Source organism: Larimichthys crocea, chromosome XII (assembly GCF_000972845.2).
Source record: "Larimichthys crocea isolate SSNF chromosome XII, L_crocea_2.0, whole genome shotgun sequence".
Taxonomy (NCBI): domain Eukaryota; kingdom Metazoa; phylum Chordata; class Actinopteri; family Sciaenidae; genus Larimichthys; species Larimichthys crocea.
In genome coordinates, this window is record NC_040022.1 from 27398039 (window position 1) to 27414983 (window position 16945).

The 16945-nt window shown below is 43.8% G+C and overlaps 2 protein-coding genes across 2 annotated transcripts; one reads left to right on the forward strand and one right to left on the reverse strand.

Annotated features, from left to right (window-relative positions):
• Position 1: 1 nt before the first annotated feature.
• LOC104932711 (ADP-ribosylation factor-binding protein GGA1) lies at positions 2 to 6623 on the forward strand. Its single transcript, XM_010748014.3, has 17 exons — positions 2 to 119; positions 993 to 1077; positions 1245 to 1320; positions 1603 to 1701; positions 1796 to 1919; positions 2061 to 2161; positions 2320 to 2400; positions 2773 to 2910; positions 3006 to 3087; positions 3250 to 3363; positions 3458 to 3607; positions 3701 to 3774; positions 3884 to 4071; positions 4244 to 4473; positions 4575 to 4744; positions 4867 to 4977; positions 5304 to 6623. Exons 1-17 carry the CDS (start codon positions 77 to 79, stop codon positions 5412 to 5414), a joined length of 1977 nt encoding a protein of 658 aa, XP_010746316.3. The 5' UTR covers positions 2 to 76; the 3' UTR covers positions 5415 to 6623.
• Positions 6624 to 6727: 104 nt separating this feature from the next.
• Positions 6728 to 15324, reverse strand: LOC104932710 (probable ATP-dependent RNA helicase DDX17). The gene is made up of 13 exons (XM_019278275.2): positions 14960 to 15324; positions 13415 to 13574; positions 13224 to 13320; positions 13011 to 13144; positions 12837 to 12902; positions 12533 to 12674; positions 12284 to 12444; positions 11929 to 12101; positions 11659 to 11769; positions 11467 to 11528; positions 11297 to 11356; positions 8068 to 8304; positions 6728 to 7983 (listed from the first exon to the last, which is right to left on the reverse strand). Exons 1-13 carry the CDS (start codon positions 15007 to 15009, stop codon positions 7481 to 7483), a joined length of 1956 nt encoding a protein of 651 aa, XP_019133820.2. The 5' UTR covers positions 15010 to 15324; the 3' UTR covers positions 6728 to 7480.
• Positions 15325 to 16945: the final 1621 nt, after the last annotated feature.

Sequence of the window (16945 nt, forward strand, 5' to 3'; positions counted from 1 at the left end):
GTTCTGTGCCTCTTCTGCCTCTACGTGCTCGTGAGCTTCCCTCGCGAGACCGACGCCTCGCATAAATCTCGCAGTGATGGCTGCGCCGCCCGATGCGGAGACTTTGGAGTCTCGTATCAGTGAGTATTTTAAACTTGTTCTGACCGAGCCGGCGTTTGTCTGAGCGCCGGGACACTCGCACACGTTTATCTGTGAGTTGTCGTCGAAGAGAGGACAGACAGAGACAGACAGAGACAGAGACAAAGAGAGACAGAGACAGAGGGGGACTCGAACCGTCACATCCAGGATGCTAACCCTTAGCTCCGGAGCTTGCCAGCTGTCAACACACGCACACACTCACGCACACTCACACACACACGACACCAGGCGTAGCGTTAGCTTCACGACACGACACTCCAGCTGGGAAACGTTAGTTTTTGTTTTTGTTTTTAGTCGCGGGGTTTTAGCTCGTGACCGAGGCCTCGTGAGAAAGTTCCAGACGACACAGTGACACAGCGAGCGAGCTAATAACGTGACACTCACTTAGCGCTGTGTGGCCCAGACTTCATCAGGAGGAGGACTGCAGGCCTTTGATAAAGTTCTGCATTAGACAAAATATAAACAGCAGCAACAACATCTCTATAATGTGAAGATGGACAACACGTTGCATTCAGTTGCAACTCCTACCTTAAATAATGCACCTAAACACCTGTTATGTTATATATAAGATAAAAAACATTAAATCCAGAAATGTAAATAATCTTATAGTCATATTATCTTTGCTGTAACCATCTCATCCATTCATTATTATCATTATCAGTAGCTGCTTATCTTGACTCTGGGCGAGAGGACAAGAGGGCACGTTGCCAGCTCATCACAGGGCACAACCATGCATGCTCACAAGTAATCATTTAACCCATTAAGTGCATGTCTTTGGATTGTGAGAGGAAGCAGACACACATCTCAGACACATGCTTTCTAACAATCCGAATGCCCATTTGTTGTCATTTCAGACAGAGCCACAAACCCGCTAAACAGAGACACAGACTGGAGCAGCATCCATGCCTTCTGTGACCAGCTCAACAATGACCTGGAGGGGTAAGTGGACGACGTTTTTGTGCCGCATGGCTTCTGTTATGATCTATTTAATGCTGGTTTAAGTTTATACATCTCAGAAGCCTTAACTGTGGAAGTGTGGTCATCCTTTCTCCCAAAGAAGGGCTGTGTTGGGGGTTACATTTTGTCTTTGTGACTTCTGTTTTCAGGCCTCAGCTGGCCACCAGGCTCCTGGCCCACAAGATCCAGTCTCCACAGGAATGGGAGGCCATGCAGGCTCTGCTGGTGAGTGTAGATCTGAACCAGGATCTGTTGTTAACAGGCTCAATACTTTTTTTTAACCTATTTTCTACCTCACCCTTTGTGAGGTACTGGGATATATATATTTGTTTTATACTTTCGCATATACATGACTGCTTAAAAAAATTATCTCATCCTGTGGCCTTCCAAAAACCTCTCTGCGATTCAGAAAGATGTTGAAGTTTCCAAATGAGTCTTTGCATTCTCAGTGCTGCGTTGCTGTTTTCAGATTTAGTTTTTATTTTTGGCACCGTGTTTCTCTCCTAGGTTCTGGAGACATGTATGAAAAACTGCGGCAAAAGGTTTCACAACGAAGTGGGCAAGTTCCGTTTTCTCAATGAACTCATCAAAGTAGTTTCTCCAAAGGTAAGATTTGAGTCTGAGTGCGTCTGTTTTTCCCAGACATGGTTCATGTGTTGTGTCTAAATGTCTCAATGTCCTCAATCCTTTTCCGACTCAGTACCTGGGCTCAAGGTCTCCAGAGCCAGTAAAAAAGAAGGTTTTGGAGTTGATCTATAGCTGGACTTTGGGGTTGCCTGATGAGGCCAAGATCTCAGATGCCTATCAAATGCTGAAGAAACAAGGTAAGAGGCTCTCTGTCATCAGATGAATGGAAAATATAACTTCTAGAGTTTACAGGCCAAGTCCATTTGAATATTTCCAACTTCAGTGATAGGTAATGATGTCATGCATTGACTTGTTCATATTCTGTGTTTGTAAATCAGGTATTATTAAACAAGACCCAGAGCTGCCACCTGACAAACTCTTGAACCTTCCACCACCCAGACCCAAGAATGCCATTTTTGAGGACGAAGAGAAGTCAAAAGTAAGAAAAATATAAAAGAATCAGTTATTTGTAAAAGATGCTTTTGTGACCGGAGCCAGTTTCCCACTCACTGTACATGACTGTGCTCGTCTCTCCTGCGGGATTTATGAACCCTCTTCCTTTTCCCCCGTGTGTCCTCTGGCTGTCTGCTTTGTCAGATGTTGTCTCGCCTGCTGAATAGCTCGCACCCCGAGGACCTTAAAGCCGCCAACAAACTCATCAAGGAAATGGTCCAAGAGGTAAACTCTCTCTCTTTTACCATTTTTATTAGTCTGTCTGTTCTACGTTAACTGCACCACCACTCTTCAGCACTGCAGGTATCGTCTTGTGTGTGCGATTATTACAAAATGGAGTAAAAATACCAGAGTGCTGCACTCGCAGCAGTAACACTAAATGAATGAGGAAATGCCCTGCAGGGGTTTTGTGTCACTGGCAGAATGATTCAGCAGGACTCTTCCAAGTAAACTTTCCTTGATTTCAAGGATGATTGGTTCACTCTCCCTAACCTTGCTGTACTTAACAAATTATTGCCTTCAGCTATGTTTTCCTTTCATAGAGTTTTTGTTTGTGGTCACGCCCTCTTCTGTATGCCGTCTGTCAACTCGTTGTAGGATCAGAAGCGAGCAGAGAAAGTGTCAAAGCGGGTGAACGCCATTCAGGAGGTCAAAGAGAGCGTCACTCTGCTAACTCAGCTTCTGCAGGACTACGACAGCACTGGCAGCAACCAGAGCAACGCTGAACTCATACAGGTTAACTGAAATACTTTGAATTTGAGTATCGCATAGTGGTATACTAGACAGAAACCTGGTTATGACTTGTGTTTTTGTTTTGTTTGCGGTTTCAGGACCTTTATCAGCGCTGTGAGAAAATGAGACCTACACTGTTCAGACTGGCGAGCGACACAGAGGACAATGACGAGGCTTTGGGTGAGCATTATTTTTATTCATCCGCCATCAAATGTCAAAGACTTCAAGCCCGTGGAGCAGAGTTCCCACACTACATCTCAAGAGAGATAGAGAGAGACGTCTGTTCTAAATGATCAACACTGTGGAAACTATTTAGGAAGATTTTCTTATGTCTTTTCACAGCGGAGATCCTGCAGGCCAACGACAGCCTGACTCACGTCATCAACCTGTACAAACAGCAGGTGAAGGGGGAGATAGTAAATGGCAACAACACATTAAACACACAGAAACAAACAGGTGGGTGAAGCATGAAGAAATGCATGAAGATTAGATTTAGACTTTAGATTCGGTTTTTGTTTGAAATGAACTAGCTTGACTGCGTTTCTCACAGGAGGAACGGCGCTGCTAGATCTGTCAGGATTGGACACATCGCCACAGTCGCCTCCATCCTTCCCGGAGTTTCCCACTCCGACAGACAGCCTCAACGCCCCCTCACAAGAGATGGGGATCAGTCTCCTGGACGACGAGCTCATGTCGCTCGGTAAAACACCGCACACCGATAAGTTGCATGCAGGATACAGATTGGGATTGTGTGGTGTAACTTTCTAAACCGCACCGCCACTCTATCCCACAGGACTGAGTGAAGGAACACACACTTCCAACCCTGCCTCCCAGCCTGAAGACTCCACAGCCTGGGACTCCTTCCAGGTGAGCGGAGGGAGGATTCATTTATTATTATAATTGTGATTTTCAGTGACGACTTCTTTCTGTAATTCATGTTAATGGACATCACTGCTTTCTCACCGTCTGCTGCTAGTCTTCTGACAGCATAGATGCAGACATCCCAGCAGCACCCAGTCTCCTCTTGAGTCCAGACCCACCCTCCCACTCTCAGCCCGTTTCATCTGGCTCCACACCCGGAAACTCGGCCCTGGACGAGCTGGACCTGCTGGGAAAGACACTGCTGCAGCAGTCCCTGCCTCCAGAGGGCCTGCAGGTCAAATGGTATTTAACTAACCATATTCTACTACTGATACAATACTGTCAGAACTGTCATGTCATATTTTGTAAGTTTTAATTTGACAGGCTTGTCTGCTTGTTCCTGAAACCTTTTCAAAAAGGATTTAAGAGTAGAATCGAGCACACAGGGGTGACTTGATCATTTTTCTGCTTTTAGGGACAAGCAGCAATCCAAACCAACTCTAAGAGATCTCCAGAGCAAGTCCGGGTCCGGTGTTGCTCCAAACCCCATCCCAACATTCTCTGCTGAACCTCCTGCACCTCCCCTCAACTCTCAGCCCAGCCTCGGAGCAACGTTGCTGGACATGTCCCCAACTCACACAGAGTCTCCTCCTGCAGAAGTCACCCTGACCGATGTTTTTGTACCGCTAGAATCCATTAAGCCCAGTAAGTTAACTTGACGCCTTTATGCTTCTGCCCACCTGGAAGTGCAGATTTATGATCCACTCTTCTCTCTCTCTCCATCATTTTGTCCTTTCTCTCTCCAGGTAGTCTGTTGCCTGTGACTGTGTTTGATGGACACAGTCTGCGGGTTCTCTTTCACTTCGCTCGCGACTCGCCTCCGTCTCGTCCTGATGTGCTGGTGGTGATCATCTCCATGCTGTCGTCCGCTCCTGTCCCCGTCACCAACATCGACTTCCAGACCACGGCTCCAAAGGTCAGCAGTAAATCACTCGATAAAAGTTGTTCATCTTGTAAAGACCCTACAGTACTGCATCTGATCAGCTGCAGTGTCTGATGCTGTTACAGTAATTGTTTTTCTTTCTTTATCAACTGCAGTCTATGGCAGTGAAGCTGCAGCCTCCATCAGGAACAGAGCTCCCAGCTTTCAACCCCATTCTTCCTCCTGCTGCAGTCACACAGATCCTGCTGCTGGCAAACCCAAACAAGGTAAGCAAAGATTTTTAACTGTATCGCTGCATCAGGGGCTGCCTCGTGTCTAAACCTCCATTTGACCACAAAGTCTTACTGTGGTTGCAAGCTACAGCTACGAGTGTGCAAACAGAACGACGAGAACAAGAAATACAAATTTAAAAAACCCGTCAAGTCACATACACGGCTGTCATAAGTCTATTTATCCCTCTTGTATCTCACTGAGTAGTTCTTCTGACTCACGGTAATGAGATTAGTACACAGGCCGTCTGTCCAGCTCAGGCTCTCTGGAGGTTTACCTATATATCAACCTACCTCTCCCATCCTGTGTTTGTGTGTTTCAGGACAAAGTACAGCTGCAGTACAGATTAACCTTCACCATGGGCGAGCAGGAGCACAACGAGAGCGGCGATCTAGAACAGTTTCCTCCTCCAGAGACGTGGGGGAACCTATAGCATTTGAACACACACCAACACATGACAGACTCTCAGCTTTCAGACCGGCTTCCTTCCTTTAAACCAACTCTCCAACTCAACATAAGCCTGTTTTTTTTTCTTTTCTTTTGTAATCACACTGTACTTTTTTTGATTGGTATTGATTGTTTTCCTGGGATTACGCTCATGCTCAGTCAGTGAACGTGTGTATGCTTTTGCTTTAAACGAGTCGTGTGTTTAGGTCTAGTCTGCTTTATATGTGGCTGCTTCAAAACAAAACCTGTCATCTTGTTTTTTAACAGTGCTACGAAGGATGAAAACATCAAATGCATATTTGCTCATTTGGTGTGCTCGAATTTTTTCTTTAACACTTGAGGCACAGGGTCAGTTTGAATAAATGATCAGTTGCGTTTAACTTCACTCTGCATGCTCCGATAACATGCTTGCAAAATTCAGTAGAGAGAGAACGTAAGCATTACATAGACACGGCTCATCTTAGTTTGCAGAACAACGCTATACTTAATCAATTGTTTTCTGGTGTCTAGTTTGTGATGGAGTGAATATCACTTCTTTCTTTTGCAACAACTTGAGTCCACGTTATGATTTGCACAGACGAGGTTTCTTTTGATAGTGCTGTTTTTCTGTCCTTTCCTCATCTTGTGTAAAGAACAATCTTACTCTAACAGTCGTATATCTGCCGTATGTGCCTATTTTGCAGTTCTAACATTTAAATTCTAGTGCGTTTGAATGTGTTTTTTTGTTGTCATCTGTTACACGTCCGTCATATTAGGTCTCCAGTTTGCCCGAGACACAGATCAACTAGATTCTAACCTTAAATTCTTAATATATTCAAAGCATTTTAAGTAGGGTATAAATTACATTTTGAACAATCTTTTCTTTAGCTCTTTTTCTTTTGTTAATATTTCAGCATTTATTGGGGGGAAAAAAACTTGAGCACATGCAAAACTGAGCTGCACCCATGTGCTCCGTGCAGTGTCCGTCTCAAACATGTTCAACTTGTTTCTACAGTCTGCGATGCATGTCAGCCATGCTGAACACTCCCTCCTTCCCCACAGGCTCTCAGTCACATTCCACTGCACTAAACTCTGATGACTGCTTTGTAAATACCAATGATGGCAGTTCTGTACATTTGACTTGTGCAGTGTGCAAGAGCATAACACTGGTAAAATATTCCTAATGGGTAATAAAGTTTTTTTTTTTTTCTCTTGGTGACCTGAAGACGTTCATTTGTGTTGTCCCCCCCACATGAAAACACCTAAAGCTGCCATGCACATCCATGATTTCAGTGTTAATGACACAACAGTACACAGTGATACATCGAAGAGCTTTATTAAACAAACTGTAAAAAGAGAAGTTACTATTTGTACGGAAAACCTCTGCAAAGACCGGACCACACTGCTGATTAACTGAAAACCATAATCTATGGTGAGTCTTAAATTTGTCAGTACACAAACTCGTAAATGTGAAAGCAGCTCATTTACATGCTTGACTTTTAACTGCTGCCATGGCTACACACACAGCCCCCGCAGAGCGTTGCTGCCATAGGGCCTAAAATAATATCTAAATGTAATCGAGATACATTTGAAAGAAAATACTGAAAAAATCTTTACTCAATTCAAACTGAACTTGTAACTTAGAAAGTTTCAAACAGAAACTTATATTCATGATATAAGAATAAACTTCAGCACCTACCTTTGACACACCTAGAGGGAAAAGCAGATACTACAGAAATCCTCTCTAGCGGCTCACAATACAAAAACAGCATGTTTGTACAAAAAGACTTGGTCAAATGATACAGACACGTTTATGTCAAACAACAAATGATGCCGATTCATTCGTGTTCAAATAAGTCAAAAACATAAAGGATTCAACACTTAATAAATGTTTTGATGTCTTGCTGAAATGAAAAATTCTCCACACGATGTGTTGCGACTCATCCATGCTCATTAACTGGTGTATTGATGTTACAGTGGTGAACTACCAGGGACTGAACCCAGAAATCAAGATTTCTTACTAATTCTGAGACTGGTTGTGTTTGTTGTGTTGTGATTTATACATAGATCACATTACTTTCTGGGGGGTGGAGAAGCAAACTGGAATGGTGAGTGCCCCATCAGGCCCATCATGGGCTGGGGAGGGTTGAACTGCTGGGCCATCAGAGGCTGGGGACCCGATGAAGTAGGTGGATTCTGCCCCACTCCACTGCCCCCTGTCCCCGAGCTGGCCCGGGAACTGCTGTACTGACTGCTGCTGCTGCCGTTGGTATTCTGGTACTGGTCGTACGAGTTGGAGGTGGCGCTGGAGCCATAGCTGCGTCCTCCATCCCTGCTGCTGCGGTCTCTGTAAGAGGAGGAAGACGAGGACGAGCGGTCTCCGTCCCGGCTGCTTCCTCCGCGGCTATCTCGGCCGTCACGGCCATAGCTGCTGCTGCTGCTGCTGCCACCACGGCTGTCCTTGGTGGTGGTGCTGCCGCCCCCACCCACGGAGCGCATTCGCCTGTCACACTCATCCTGGTACATCAGGTTGGGGTTGTTAGAATTGGAGTTGCCACGGAAACGGGGACGGCCACCTAGGGATAAAGAAAGGATAAAGGAGGTGAGAGGGTGTGAGGCTGAGTATATAGTGGTCTAATCCAGCAGGAAGTGTCCCTCACCTCCTCCGCCTCCTCCACGTCCAGTATCAACCAGCTGTAGTAGTTTAGGATTGATGGCCTGTCGGGCCTCCTCCAGCACCCGGATCAGCTCACGGGCCTGGCGGAGGTTCCCCGGAGTGAAAAAGGTGTAGGCGGTACCTTTGTTGGTGCTGCGGGCTGTGCGACCGATGCGATGGATGTAGTCCTCGGACGAGTTGGGATAGTCGTAATTGATGACAAACTTCACATCCTCCACATCTTGACATTGGAGGCAGCCGCAGGGTTGAGAAGGAGGGTGGTGTAATGGGATCGGTTGGAGGGGTGGAAAAGACAAAGACAGAAGTCAGATCAAAACTAACAGTGGTTGAGAAATGAATCAAGTCTGCTCCATTTATGAATTTTAAGGTTTGTGCAAACATTCAGACAGACAATACCTGCAAGACACCCATCCTCTGAAAGCATCACTTACCTGTCAAATCATTCTATGTGTACACAAATAAAAAATGAATCTACTTACCATGCCAATTACAAAACAGGGCTCAATAATCAGGTGTGGTAATTACGTACTTGGACACATGCAAATAAGTTACATGCAGCCAGAGCTACAGATTTGAATTAAGTGATGGAAAAAGTTAGTTTGCTGAGTAAGTCGGACATTATTTAGTGAAATTTAAAAAGGGGGAAATTTAAACCAAGCTGGTTATCCTTGTGTAAAAGAGAGATTCAGCAGGCTGAGTATGGTTTAACTACCTCAGATTATTCTTAATATGGGATAAAGTTATTTATTTGGGAAAGGAAATTCTGTTCAAAACAAATCAGGTCTGTTTCTCATTACGGTTGACAAAGGGCTCAGAAAACACTGCTGATTAGAGGAAAAAACAAGTCTGGTTTTGGAAGCAAAATAACGAAGGCTGGTGGAGGAGAAAATGGGGGAAGGGGGTGGGGAGGGGTGGAGGTACAGTACTTACCCTGTATCAGAGATTTAGTGATGACTTACAAAGTTACCCCTGTGTCCCCCCCTCTACCCATCACCAGTGCTGGGAGGTCTGCAGGGGTAGGAGGAGAGCACACAGGACAAAAGTCCCTTCTCCCACCTCCTCCACAACACTCCCAAAGCTGGAAACTGTTTGAGCTCCAGCTGGACGGTGCTGGGTTGCGATCCTACACTAGACTTAAATGTGCCTCTTCGTGTCATCCAGCCTTTTTTTTTTGGGCCTGGTGACGCAACTATGCTGTTTTCCAGCGCAAAGTGGTGGGTGGAGAGGTCTTTGCTGGATTCTTTCGTGTAAAAGTCAAGGATCTTAAATCCTTTTAAGTACGGCTTACTCTGCCATCTCTTACATTAGGGTGGGTGGCAGTGACAAGTAGCTTCTTATCGTGATGGAGAGCAGTGGAAGTGGTAGATTTTCTTAAGGGCACTGATGGTCTTTGATTGCTGTGGCTTGTTCCAAATGCCTCCCAGGTCACTTCCAAAGGCAGTGATATCAACGAGCCCAACTTTTCAAGTTTAGTAACAAGAAACAGACACTAAAGAGAAGACATGTGGACCGATCTGAGAGTGGGCTCTGCAAGGGAATTTGAGTCCTGACAGAAACTGCTAGTCCTTATGGAGCTGGTGAGATATTTACAAACTGGACTGGTGGTCGGGTATGATGTATACAAAGAAAAAAAATGGCCAGTGTTAAAAACAAAGAAGGGTGGAAAGCAGGACACACAATAGATTTAGGGATAGAGGGCAAAGGGACAAAAAGGACAAGGATCAACCCAAATGGTTTAAACAAAAAAACAACGAAGATAATAGGAGACAGGAGGTCGAAGGGTGGAGGAAGGAGGGAGAAGAAAGTAGGTGAATGAGAAAAGGGAGGTCTTTAAGAAACAAGCAAAAACAGGGTGAGAAGTGATGAGCAGTACAGAAAGTGACCGCAGGTAGAAGAGAGATGAGAGATGTGTGAGAGAGGTGGAGAAATTGAGCGAAAGAAAGGACAGAAAGGGGGGAGGGGTGGGGGTCGATTATAGAGAGGTGGCTCCTCCAGGCCAGGACTCCTGCCAGCCAGGACCAGACATGACGTCCGCAGAGGGAGAGGCCGGCCGGCACAGCCAGTGGTGGGGGGTGTCAGGGGCTGGCATCAGGGGGCGGTCAGAGGGGAGCCTCCAGCATAGCCGTCCATGCCCGGCTGCTTTCCACCCTCACTTCCTGGCAGTTGTCTCTTTTCTCTGTCTTCTTGTGACGCACCACTGTATCTCAGCTTCATGAAACTTAAGTGTTTTCTATCGTCTATCTTGACCAATTTAGGTAAAAAAAAAAAAAATCTGTCCTCCAAAGTTTGCTATTGAAAATAGAAATCTATCTCTTCAAGGACTGTGCAGGAAAGTTTTCTTAATCCATATCCCATCAGAATAAATACGTAAACATCTAAAACTTTGTTAAAAAGTCTCTGAGTTAATTTAATCAGCAAATGTTGTGGTGCGTCACCGTGACGATGGCATGGCTGAGGGGAGCCCACCCTCCTCCATACCCCCCTCTTCGCCCTCTCACCTGACAGCCGCCCCCGACCCTACGATCAAATTTGGAAGCCCAGCAGCACCCCGCGCTCGCCCCCCAGTCGCCCAGGTAGCCAGTGTCCTGGAAGGGGGGAGAGTTTTGTTTGTGGGCTCTGTTCTAGGTTTTCAGTAGAGATGGCTGTGTGGGACTGATTAATCAGGCCGTCTCTCTCCCCAAGTCAGCTTTCGATTTGTCATGCCTAGGTCCGGCTGCAGGCTCCCGAGGGCCTGTGTGCTTCTAGTTGCCGGAGGAGAGACTTGGAAACAACAAACAAAAACAAAATGAAAAGAAAACAAATGAACATAGAATTAGGTTAAAGGTTGATTGCAGTCCTGTAAGGGGCTGCGCTTCACTAGCCTCACCCCTTACATCTTCACACTTTATTCAACATCATTCCTATGTTCAGTGTTGTTCTGTGTTATTCAAGAGAGCAGGAGTGGCTTAAATCTCGACAGGAAACCCTGCTTCAAATATGATTTACTTCTTAGATACACATTTTATCTGAGAAGCATCATATACTCTGAATCTGTATGTGTATGTAGTTGACTTTCGATCATAATTCTACTGTAAATAAACATGCAGCGATCATTATATAATGACCATTGTTGTTATTATACCATCGATATCATTCTACATATTAAATCTTGTGTCTGTGTGTAATTCTACTGAGGAAATGAATTGCTTTGCACTCGAGCACACAGGACATACCCAAACCACGTGAGGCCACATCAGTAGCGATAAGGATGGGAGCTTTGCCGCTACGAAACTCTGCAACACGAGACAAAGAAAAGACGATAAGAAGCTGAACATCATCTTCGTGGAAATGACACTGAAGTATATAAAGCACTGTTGTTCAAATGTTCGTGTTTTCATTGTACCTGATAACACCCAGTCTCTCTCTGGCTGGCTCTTGTCACCATGAATACACATCGCTGGCCACCTAAAAGAGGGACAAGCGACTTGAACCTAAATTAACTTTAAGCAGGTTTTAAAATGGTCCATTATTAAATTAGTCACTGGTGCTGGGGTATGTTAATCTTGTGTAATAGTCCGGCTACATGTGTACTCACCCATCACGTCTCATCCTGCGCGTGAGGTCGTCACATCGTTTCTTGGTCTCCACAAAGATGATGGTTTTGTTCTCTTTCTCAGCCATGATCTCCTCCATCAGCTGGATCAACCTGAGGAAATAAAAAAACGTTAACAGATACATAAATGTACAGTATATACAGTATATCTGCTAAAAGAAAGGAAGATTACAAAGCAGCAGGGCCCTGTATAATACAAAACAACCAAGCTAAGCAGGAAAAGAATGATCTGCTCTGTGACAACTCACTTACTTGTGGTCCTTCTCACTCTCCATACAAACATCGACTATCTGAAGGATGTTGTGATTGGCGCTGAGTTCCAGCGCTCCAACATTGATTTGGACATAGTCTTTTAGAAAGTCTTCTGCCAGCTGGCGAACCTCTTTAGGCCAGGTAGCGCTCCACATCAGGGTCTGTCTGTCGGGCTGGGTAAGGAGCACACGAAATAAATCAAGACAAGTCAAGTCAGAATCTTAAATGGCTACTTTGTTTAACAAAAACACAATGCATAAGCTATTAAAGCAGGGACCTGCTGCGAAAAGAAAAACACTAACGTCCTATAGAAATAAACTTTATACAAAAACAAACAGAACTGTATGAGCTTTACCCTGATCTGGTCCACAATCTTGCGAATCTGTGGTTCAAAACCCATGTCCAGCATGCGGTCTGCTTCATCCAAAACCAAGTATGTGCAACGTCGCAGATTGGTCTTTCCGGCCTCAAGGAAGTCAATCAGACGACCCGGAGTGGCAATGCAGATCTCAACACCTAGGAGAGTTTCAGCATGTTAAATAATTGATTTAACTCAATTCAACAGTATTAATTAGCATTAATCCAAACAGTAAAATCCACTTACCCCTCTCCAAGTCTCGGATTTGAGGTCCCTTGGGAGCACCACCGTAAACACAAGTGCTTTTGATGCGGGAGGACTTTCCGTAGTCGTACGCCACCTGCTGGACCTGCTGTGCCAGTTCTCTTGTGGGGGCCAGAACCAAGCACTACAGAACACACATATAACATCAGAACAATCAATTAGAAACAGCTCATTGGTGTTTTAAACGATGTTTAATGTATTATATGTTTAATATCTGTAGCCTTGTAAACTCTGATATCCTAAAGCAGACTACTTAGTGATTCATGTATTCCTTCACTTCACGTACAATGGGTCCATCTCCTCGCTCCAGGTAGGGCTGATGATTGATGTGCACAATGGCAGGCAGGAGATACTGAAGAAAGAAAAAGAGGGAGAGTTCAGGAGATTATGCTGCTGTGTAATTCCTGTGTTATGTATTCATCTTTAAAAGTACAAGGGTAGAGGACTTTAAGCGTCTCACCGATAAGGTTTTCCCAGAGCCAGTCTGAGCAATGCCCACCATGTCTCTACCGCTGAGGGCCAGAGGAAAACCTTGTGCCTGAATGGCTGTGGGCTCCTTGAAATTCTGCTGCATCAGTACATCCATTACATACTCTAGGCACAAAAACATAGTTTTTTTTGTAATAATAGATTTAGTTTAATGGTTGTAGTTGTTGTTCATAGTTTTTCTTACGGGGATACTGTGCCTGATGGAAGTTGGTGATGGGCTTTGGGCAGCCTGAGCCTCGAACTGTGATTTCTTTCTTCCTGCGATACTCATCGACATCATACTGAAAGACAGGACAGGGTGTTTGACACAAACACAGACTATAAACACCAGCTACACTGGCACTAAACAATCTGTCTATGATATTTCACCGATACCTGGCTCATTCGTTGCACTTCTGAATGTTCAGTATAAAAGTTCTTCTCAAATTTGGGGAGCTCATCCAGGTCCCATCTCTTCTTTCGTAAACGGTCCCCGGGGTTGCCAAACTTTCTACCTGGTGGTGGGCCGCCTCTGCTGGACCCGAAACGAGGGCTCCTACAACATTAGATTAGATTAGATTAGACATACTTTATTCATCCCACCACAGGGAAATGTACTTGTTACAGCAGCAGAGGAAAGTGTAGCATACACTACAGAATTAGAAAAAAGTAGAAAAGACAAAAAAAAACAAAAAAAAACATACAGAAATATCTATAACCTACAATAAACAAGAAAAACAATCAACCTTCAGAACAGACAAGTACTGAGGATAAAAGTGGCATGATATATAAAAAAGAGTATTGTAATGTCATTCATTGTAATTGTGCAATATGTTTGTGTTGATTTGTTCTGTACACGTGACATCCATTGCACGACGCACGTCTGTCCGTCCTGGGAGAGGGATCCCTCCTCTGTGGCTCTTCCTGAGGTTTCTTCCACCTTTTTTCCCTGTTAAAGTTTTTTTTGTGGGCAGGTTTTTCCTCACTCGAACCGAGGGTCTAAGGCAGTGGTTCTTAACCTGGGTTCGATCGAACCCTAGGGGTTCGGTGAGTCGGTCTCAGGGGTTCGGTGGAGCCTCCGCCCTGGAATTTTTTATACCATTTGTTACAACATATCTTTGTGAGCAATCGTTTTCGAGGATGCTGGACATAAAAACTAAGAAAAGGAACAGACTTTGAAAATGACATGAGGCTGGCACTTGCCAAGGTGAAGCCACGCATATCTGAACTGGTCTCTCAAAGGCAACAGCAGAAGTCACACTGAGGTAAGTTGTTGTGAGTTCATGCACTGTGTTGGTTTTGTTATTTGAACAAGGTGATGTTAATGCACGGTTCATTTTGTGCACCAGTAAAAAAAATCATATTTTATTTTTTACTAAAGAAGGGTTCGGTGAATGAGCATATGAAACTGGTGGGGTTCGGTACCTCCAACAAGGTTAAGAACCACTGGTCTAAGGACAGAGGGTGTCACTCCCTGTACAGATTTTAATGATGCACTTTGTGACTTTGGGCTATACAAATAAAATCTGATCTGATTTGATTTAATGTAAAGTGACCATAGTGTAAGAAATATTGGAAAGAAAGTGATACATGACTCAAATAAAAATATCATTGCAAGAGTAGTGACCATCATATAAATAATATTACAAAAGTAAGTGACCATCATATAAATAATAACTGCAGAGGTATAAATGAAATAAAATAAAAATAAAAATGCAATGAGACATAAACAGGAAACTACAACATGATCATGTGGTGCAGGTGACAAACAACATGTCACCAGGTATATGACTTTTCAAATGACGACCAACGGTTGACCAACTGTTGACCAACTGTTGACCAACTGTTGACCAACGGTTGACCAACGGTTGACCAACTGTTGTGGTTGGTATTCGCTTGCATGCAGGCAGATGGACCGTGTTGTCTTCTCCAGCTTCTTACCCTCTGTCACGGCCGCGGTCCCGGTCTCTGTCTCCGTACGAGCCTCTCATCTCGGAGCCACTCGCAGTGATTTGATGTTTTCAGGACAGTGGGCCTTTCTCCCGGAGAGGCTGCCAAGCCTTTTTTTACGCTGCAGGCCTTGCTTTGCTTGAAAACCCCACCAACGCGCCTCCTATTTCAGCCAAACGCTAACTTTAAGGGAGCTAACCGGGCCGATAAACGTGTAGACTTGTTGAAAAGTGAACTGCTGTCACTGTGACGGCTTTAAACTGGAGTTAAAGTGTCAGGAAAACAAGCCGCAGCCGAGCTGTGCCGCTGTGTTGTTGTTGTTGTTGTTAGCATAGCGGTTATAGCTGGCGAGCGGAAGTTACTCTGATTGGCTGCTGGCTTCGAAAGTCCCGCCCCTCTAAATATGATTGACAGCATGGTCTAAAATCAGGGATGTCAAAAATACGGCCCGGGGGCCAATCACGGCCCCAAGCTTGATTTTTGTAATATATTATTTATGGCCTGCTAGGATTGTCATAACATAACGAAGCATTTGAATCTTTAAAGACATAACTGCTGCTGTAGAAATCTAAATCCTGAAATTAAATTATTATGTTTTCTGTTATACAATGAAATGTTCTTTGTAAATCACTTTTAATGTGTTCCCAAATCAAAAACCAAAAAGAAGAAATTCATATATTTCTGTTTTCACGATGACAATTAAATCTTGCATAAAGCAGTAACGTCATCGTTCACACTCAGCTGTTACCAGATGTTCTTTATACTGTCCGTGCTTGTTACACAACACAAAAGCCGCAGATTGTCAACAATAAATCCGCATCAGCTCTGCGGCTGAAGTCTCCTTCTTATCTTACAAACGTGGACACACGCGTCTGCTGCACGAGCAAACCAAACAAACATTCAGCACGGGACTGTGCACTGCAAACAGTTTCCAGCCAGACAGATAATTAGCTGCTCAATCAGCATGTGATCATACATGCATTGACACACATGTCAGTTTGGTTTACTCTTTATTTCCACTATCAACGTGCTGTCTACACATATTATGTAGGTTACAGCACAGCTCTGTTTATTTTGCCTCCCCACAGTTTATTAGATACTTGCTGCTGTCAATCAAACACAAACAGGGACACACCCCTCCAGCTGACTGGGACAAAACTTTAGGATGTTTCTCCAAAGACCTTGATGCTTACTTACTTTAGGCATACATTAAAAAAACACTTTTATGTAAAACGAAAATACAGCTACAAATATTCATTACTTCTATTTCTACAAATATCTACTATTTGCTACTTTCAGGAGATGAAAAAACTATTACTAACTACATATAAATGAGCTTCCAATATTTAATACCCAATTGCAATGAAAATGTAACATGATTTTAACAAAGGTAAGATTACAGGGTCAACACAGGTGTTTCCAATGATACTAATTAAGGATCAGTTCCATTTAGTGCAGCAGAACCTTTCCAGTGAACCCCCTTATCAAGTTGGCAGTTCATTACAGGGCGTGTGACAATATAATAAAATAAAAAAGGGATCTATTACAAGTAAGTGCAGCTTTCAGACTGTTAATCAAATTGTAGAATTAGCAGCAAAATGTACTTAAATTTACAAAAGTACACTCAAGATTATTGCAATAATACATCTGTTAATATATAAGCACCACTTTAATGCGGCAAGATGAGATGGAGCTGATCTATAGTATATTATATACTGTTGGCTAGTTTAATTGACATGTGCATCAAATGTTACATGCAAATTATTATAATGTATATTGTTTGGGTTTATATAAGTCAAATCTTAGCCTGCAAAATAACTGGTAGCTGTAACTGTAAAATATAAGTGCAGTACTAGTACTAGTAAATGCAGATAGTTACTATCAACCACTGCTGGCTACAGGGGGTTTCTATTTCTGTGGACAGTGTGTTTCATAAAAGTAGAATCATTGTACAATACTGAAAAATATGATGCAGTG